Source organism: Chenopodium album, chromosome 3, assembly GCF_948465745.1.
Source record: "Chenopodium album chromosome 3, dcCheAlbu1.1, whole genome shotgun sequence".
Classification (NCBI taxonomy): Eukaryota; Viridiplantae; Streptophyta; class Magnoliopsida; order Caryophyllales; family Amaranthaceae; genus Chenopodium; species Chenopodium album.
Window position 1 is genome coordinate 75037907 of NC_137836.1, and position 7962 is coordinate 75045868.

A 7962-nucleotide genomic window follows, 5' to 3' on the forward strand; every position below is an offset into this window, starting at 1 on the left:
ATAACACGACCTGCAGCATCCCTAGCTACAACCTCCAACATTTATTGCACCGTCCGTGTTGATTCTTATAAAACCAGGAGCAGGTGGAACTATTTACTTCGTTCAAGTATAAGAGGTAACTTGTTCACCTACCTCCTATACTGTTTGAACAATGTAGTCCATCCATAATAATCCATTATTAGAAAGATCAGAGGATATGCTGATATAGATTAGATAAGGAAAAGAAAGTCTCGGAATTATGGGTTTCAATGCTAGCTTGTAATTTAGGGGTGTACTGCCTTAGGTTCATATTAGCTAGGACATTAATTCAATTCTTGAATTTATATGACTTTAATACAATTCTTGAATTTATTATCATTTGTAGGAAGTTTTATTGTCAGAATACAAGTGACTTATGTGGAATTATATGAGTGTACGTGGTTAACCTAAACATGCATGTACTAATAATTACTATATTTTCTTATTTTTGGATTTAGTTGTACGTCAAATATGAGTCGTAAATCTGTTATCAGCACTTTGATCATGGTAGTTGCTCAAATAATAGCGGGATTGGTCCTTTTGATGTTTAAATATGAAGACAAAAGAGGAGGCCGACTTAGAATTATGGTTGCCTATCGCCTGCTTTTGGCAACCATATTCTATATACCCGGAATATATTTTTATGAAAGGTATAACTTATCTATTTGAACAGTTTATATTATACAAAGTTTCAATTTATGAATAAAATTGAAATTCTTTTGCGCATAAAATGAAATTTTAGCTACTATAGTAATTATTTAAATTTATTTATATAATATGATTTTAGGTATTTAAACAAACCAACGTCAGGTAACGAGAACAACGACCAACCTTCTTTTACCTGGACAGCTGCTGGACTAGTATTTTTATGCGGATTTTTTGGGTATGTATATCATATCATCATTCTCCAATGAATTATTATATATTTATTTTCTATAACCGTTTGTTGTTTATAATTGTTTTTATAGAAAGTGAGTGGGTGTAAAGTAAACTAGGATTAAAAAGAGAGGATAAAGAAAGAATAGAGGATTAAAAGGTCTGAGAAATTGAATCCGTAAAATATTGTACTCAATGATTAAGAGGATGCATGATAGTAAAGTTTGTTAACCCAAAATAGAATAAAAGTAAAAAATGGTGCATCAAGCGGTATATGAAATTATGGGTAAATCAATATATTACCTCCGTTATATATTATTTGCAACGATTTGACATCAAGAGGAAAAATGGTGCATCAAGAGGAAAAATGTCTAATCGTTGCAAATAATATGTAACGGAGGTAGTAATCCAATGTCCAATTTTTAGTTATATACATCATCCATTCACTTTTGTACAGTAATTATTGCAATTGAAATTTCCAAATTGGGACACTTTGACCCTAGAACAAATTAAATGATGTATTGTAATTGATTATGACTTATGAGTCATACAGTGCTCAAATCCCCCACAGGCCCACACACTTTTAAAGTCGAGAATATGATGCATTGTTGTTTTGTTATCAAAAAATACATTATAAGGGTAAAATAATAGAACATAAAGTTCAAAATAAAAGAAACAGATAGTTTATTTATGGCAAGGTTGATAATTTGAGGATTTAATGGGATATAAGGATGATGGATTGATGGGTATTGAAGTTTGATTAAAGGATAGTATAATGTAAACAATTATGCATGTAAATTGGGAAATCGATTAACACACACGCTATCTTTCAAGTCCAAATTAATAGGGGTTTTTTTAGTAGTAGGGCTGTTAGTCTTTATGATTGATAGATAAATATTTAATATACTTGTACTTTGCACTTTTGCAGCATTGCAGTTAGCAATAACCTAACGGTGGTGGGTATACAACTATCTTCCGTGTCAAAAATTGCAGCAATATCAAATTTTTACCCCGCAATGACATTTATCTTTGCCATTGTACTCAGGTACTAACCAACCCATCATTTTATTCATGTATTTTAATTATAAGCATCAAAGATTAGGGAAAATGGTCCCTTTTTTTTTTTACGAGTGGGAAAATGGTTTTTGTTAGCATACCAATATCTGTATATTATTAATCATCATCACTAAACAACTAAGTATTATTTAAAGGGTGGTATCTACTTGCACGATGTTTTTTTTTTTTTTTAAGGCAAGTAAGCATGATTATATTGAATCAATTTCCGCCAAAGTAAAAAGGCTTTGGGGAAAAGAATCCATACAAATAAATTCCGAGTTTGCATTCACAGCCCATCTAGCAACCATATGAGCTAGTGAATTACCACTTCTTTTCACATGCTACTAATGGGCTTCTTATTATAATTAAAATAACTATTTTTTTTTTTTTTGAATAGCAATTAAAATAAGTACTTCACGTTTTGTAATTTCCACTATTTTCTATTGTAGTTAAAATTTTGAAATATTTGATCATAGATTCTTATAACATTTTCCCATACTTTTCCAGTTGAAATAATACGAGTATTCAAAAATTATACTAACCTTGAAATAAGTACATGCCTTAGACAAACATACGTAGACTTGTTTTCACAGAGAAATTGTGAGCTATACTAAATGATTAATATTGCTAATTGTGCAATGGAACTAGCAATTAAATTTGTAAGATGTATTGTAGTACAGACTATAGAGTTATTTATATCCTAAGCTAGAGTCTGGCCGGTGGTAATCGGATAAAATGCATACGATAATATAGGTGAATGGTGATCGTTTACGTACGGGCTTGGATTGGAAATAGATAGGGTCTAAACTTCATTTTTATCCAATTGGCTTATTAATGTGGTACAATCAAGCCATTTTATGCAGGCTTGACAATTTGTCCATATTTGTCATATTAAACGAAAGGCCAATGGGTCTATAATCTTTGTTTAATTTCTTATGCTAATTAATCTTTATGAAAAATTTGGGTGAAGAGAGAAATAGAATGACTTTGTATTGCTTGATTGTTATTCATCAATAGGTAGAGTATTTATACAAAACTTACGCTCATAGGATTGGAAATAATCTTGCTAAAAGGTATACTAGTATAACTATATCCTAAAAATATATTCTCTAACTAATATCTTTAACATAAATAAATCTAAATATAGTATTCTCCTAATAAGATCAATACGGAAAATATATCACACATATATTTTTCGATATTAATGATATTATATCTCTAAGACTATTGAATATACTAGGCTAGGTTCCGTTCCATGCACGATTATTGTCAAAAAAAATTATGTACCTACATACTTATTTATCAGTGATCATATATTGTAATGTCGTAAATATTATGTTTTCCACATAGAAACTTATAGTAGAAGATTGTATTTTTTAAAAAATATTTACAAAGATTATATTTTGCGATTATATTTTCCACAATAGTTAATTGAATGTGAATAGTTTACCAAAAAAAGTTAATACTTCGTATAATATATTTTATATAGACAAGCAATTTCAAAAAAAATATATATTTTTTTGACGGGAATTTCAAAAAATACTATATGTAGACTCAGTATTAAAAAAATATGAAATACATGTGAAAGAAAATAATTAAATGTGTAATGGTTATAATTGACAATTTGATATTTAAGGTTTTTTTTTCCTGAGGGAAAAGTCATAATTTATTATTTTTATGTAACAATAACTTTTTTAGTAAGTGATTTTAGAGGAAAAAATTATGCATTAAAATATTAACATTAATACTTGGGTGAGCAGGCTAGCCCGTGGTAAGTAGTTAAATGTTGTCTTGTCCATGACCACCCATTTATACTAATGGTCTGAGTCTAGCCCACCCCACACATACTTTTGGCAAATTTTAAGATGCACCATGGTGCATCTATTTCTAGGTGCACCACGCCTATACTTTTGAACAATCAGTAAAAAAATCTGAACAATTGCAAATTTTGAACACGTAGTAAAAACATCTGAACATCGCAAATTTTGAACATTTAGTTAAAAAATCAGAACAATTGCAATGCATCATGCCTATACTTTTGAACATTTAGCTTAGTAAAGGAAATCTGAACAATCAAGAATTTTGAACATTTAGTAAAAAATCTGAACATCACAATTTTGAACATTTAGTAAAAAAAATCTGAACAATCGCAATGCAACACGCCTATAATTTTGAAATTTTAGTAAGAAAATATGAACAATAAAAGATTTTGAACATTTAGTAAAAAAATCTGAACAATCGCAAATTTTGAATTATTACGAGTCAAACAAATTTTGAACTAATTCGTAATAATTCAATAGTTTTGTAATATAAACTGAACTTTTAATGTATACAAAATGAACATTTCTTAATAAAATATGAACATAAAAATTGCATGTTTATGTTCAATTTTTGTGACGTGTTCATATTCTTTTTACTAAATGTTCACTTTTTGTAAAATGTTCAAATTTTTTTACTAAATGTTCAAAAGTATAGTCGTGGTGCACCTATTTCTAGGTGCACCATGGTGCACATAATACTAATTGCATACTTTTCTTTCAAAAAAAAAAAATTAGTTGTCCAAGCCCACCTATTAGTGGGCCAAACTTTCTGGGTTAGTGGGTTGTACACTTGTCCCTTCCATGAACAACCTCTAATACGAATCTAGTTGTAGGCTGGATGGCTAAAATAATCCATAAAAAATTTACTCAAAAAAATTGAGTATAAAAATGACTTATTAGTTTAGATGAAAATTGTATAGATGAAAATCGTGGGATATCAAACAATTAGATAGTAAAATACAGTATTATGAAAGTTGAGTACGGAGTACAATGCATGAGCATAGAATGATATTTGTGGTTAGATTGTCTAGTACTTCATACAAGTAGTACCTAATCTACAACACCATATCAATCCCCATAATATTTTGACATAATTGATTGTAGGTAATTGCAAATAATTTGGAACTTAATTATTTTTTATTACATAAAGCTTGTTAATTGATTGTAATGAGTTTCTTTTGATTAGGAAGGAGAGTTTAAATTTACATAACTGGCTTTGGAGATATAAAGTATTAGGTACGATTATAGCCGTTGTTGGAGCTATAATTGTTACCTTTTATAAGGGAGTTGATCTTAATCTCGCACCTCAATTACAAGCGCCTGAGGTTGTCCAGATATATCCTAAAGGGCAAGAACCACATGTTTTAAAACATCAAGATTATTACGACATTCTTGCAGCCGTCGGCAGCTGTTTTTTTTCAGCGTTGTCAAATGTAATTGAGGTATAACAATGTCTTTTCCTTATATTTTGTTAACTTTACCTCTTCTATAATTTAATATGTTTCTCAAAATACTCAATAATGTGTATGATTTGATTAACTTTTTAGGGCAAGTTATTAGAATGCTACCCAAATTCTCCAAGAGCTTCAGGACTAATATTGGGGACGGGAGCAATTCAATGTGCTATATTCGCCGCAATTAAGGATCGGAAATTGGGATATTGGCGAATCAATTTCACTATTCAAAGCATTATGATGTGCTATCTTGTAAGATTTTCAATTTTTTATTTTTTTAGTTATAATTAAAAATTGTTTTATTTGATGATTAATAATATGATTTAATTGGTTTACTTGTAGGCAATTACCTCTTCCGGTCTTATGATGATTTTAACTACATGGTGGTGTAATGTAGAAAACAACTCATTTTTCTCTGCAATGTTTAGCCCACTCACCTTCATCATGGTGGCTATACTTAGCCCATTCATTTTAGACGAGCCCCTTCACTTAGGAAGGTACGTAGATTTTTTTTATAATACTACCATTTTTTAGATTAATTTTTAAAAATGAAGTAAATATTTCATAATATTATTATGTTTTTGTTTTTACAGTTTGATAGGATCCATTGTAATTATAATTGGATTCTATCTTGTGATATGGGGTAAAAAAAGTGATAACAAGGATAGTTCCTCAAGAGATGAGGAGGAGAGGGCGTAGAAGCTGATTCATACTTAGCTTCCTATCTCCAACTTCCTCTTCAATTGTTGCATCATTTTTTTTTTTTTAGAAATTTTTATGGAACTGTGTATGAAGTGCAAGAAAGCTATGTAAGTTATTGTATGGATTCATTGTAGTTCTTTGTATACATGGATTCATTGTAGTACTATTATATTGTATGAACCGCCAGCTATGTACGTTTTACTATGCAAAATTTGAGATCTCTTGATCTATGCATTAAGCTAAGTTATTAATTTAACTTTTACCATTTTCCTACCAATGTTATACTGGTGTATGTTTGTGTATGAATAGAACTAATTAACTCTTCTACAATATATAAAATAAATAATGAGAAAATATACATTGATAGTAGTGAACTCATATTCAATAGAGGACACCTTTCAACCAACCCGAAACGAGAATTAAATCTTAGAAAATTTTGCTTAAAAGAATATTGTAAGTAAGTGCATTTCTTTGATAAATAGGACCTTTTAAAGCCAAAGCTGTCTAAGGGTACAAATTTTTAAAAAATAGTTTGTGACTTAGTACCACTTGCAGAAAAGTCAGTGTTGACTGGTCTACTCCGACGTTGACCAACACGTGACTTGCACGTTATCTTAAAGAAAGCCCCCTTCCTCTCAATTTTTTTTCACGATTTCCCTCCCTTTTCCTCCTTTCCTTTCATTTTCCCCCATATTCATTCTTTCTCATGTGCAATTGCTTACCCAATACCCTAATTAGAACCCCCAAATTCATTGTTTTCAAAAAAAAAAAAAAAAGAAAAAAAAAAAGAAATTTGCCCTTCTATATTCTAATTAAGTTCAATTCGAACCAAGTTCGGTAAGTATATATTAGTCATTAAATGAGTGCATCTTCATCCTAATTCACTTATTGTTGCGAATTAGGGTTATTGTTGCAAGTTTTATAATTTCGAGACAGGACATAGAGGTTGCGATTAGTTTGATTGGATTGATGAGGGCCTTGGAATTGACTCAGAGTATGCATAGTAAATGCAATGTCTGGTCTAGTAATAGTCAGGTAAATGAGCTTCCCTATGAGCCTTTTGGATGTTCTAAAGAAGTTCATGTTGATTGAATGTGTTTCACATGAGCATCCATAGGAAATGTAAGAGTCTTTTGGTTGATGAGATTATATTCACCAACTACTATTATTCCGAATAAAGAAGTATTTCAACTCTCCCATATCTTTCATATGAAATTGGGTGTTCAAATACTCATTTGCTTGAGAGATTAACTTCAAATTACTTCCTGTAATTATCAAGTCATCAACATACACCAGCAATAAACCCTTCCTTGTTGTGTTGAGTGAATAGAGTGTAATCTGTCTTTGATTGTATGTATCCATTGTGTAGGAATTTTTCAACACTCAAATATATCTTCTGTTGATCGATCCCTATAGAGGTTCGTGCTTTTAAGCATGACAGCGTTCCAAGGAAAAGAAGCTTAATATAAATAAAAGAGTCGCTAACAAGTTTTAGAAACTTGTAAACCGTTCACGAGTGTGAAGGTTACACCCTGTAGGGAATAGATTTCAAGCGCTAACCCCATGCTTGAACCCCACTATGATCATACACTAAAGTACGGTGGCGTCCAAAAGGGAAGAAGATAGAGCAAAAGAGTCGCCAACAAGTTTTAGGAACTTGTAAACCGTTCATAGGATGAAGGTTACACCCCTTAACGATCCAAGAGATCGTCAACTCCATAAAGTCTAGAACCAAATAAGGGTTCGGGGATGAAGGTACAAATCCAACCTAAAAGAGATTGAACCTGCCCTATAATAGGCCTCTACTTTATTCTGATCGTATTTATGTGCGCTTTCCGTCTAACATACAATCAATAGGATTAACCCTAAACCTGTTTAATCTATGTTGGTTGAATTTAATGCACAAATAAACTATTATTGGTGATCACTTGAATTATAATCAAATTAACCCTAAACAAGATTATTAATTATCTTATTAAGCGTGATTACAAGTACCAAATTCCCTTTAAACATGCATGAAAGGTGTGATCAAGCAA

At 30.7% G+C, this 7962-nt stretch overlaps 1 protein-coding gene across 1 annotated transcript; it reads left to right on the top strand.

Annotated features, from left to right (window-relative positions):
- The first annotated feature begins 489 nt into the window (after window positions 1–489).
- LOC145625381 (WAT1-related protein At1g25270-like) lies at window positions 490–6048 on the top strand. Its single transcript, XM_081678437.1, has 7 exons — window positions 490–668; window positions 806–901; window positions 1823–1939; window positions 4957–5212; window positions 5318–5476; window positions 5567–5721; window positions 5818–6048. Exons 1-7 carry the CDS (start codon window positions 490–492, stop codon window positions 5921–5923), a joined length of 1068 nt encoding a protein of 355 aa, XP_081534563.1. The 3' UTR covers window positions 5924–6048.
- The last annotated feature ends 1914 nt before the right edge of the window (window positions 6049–7962 follow it).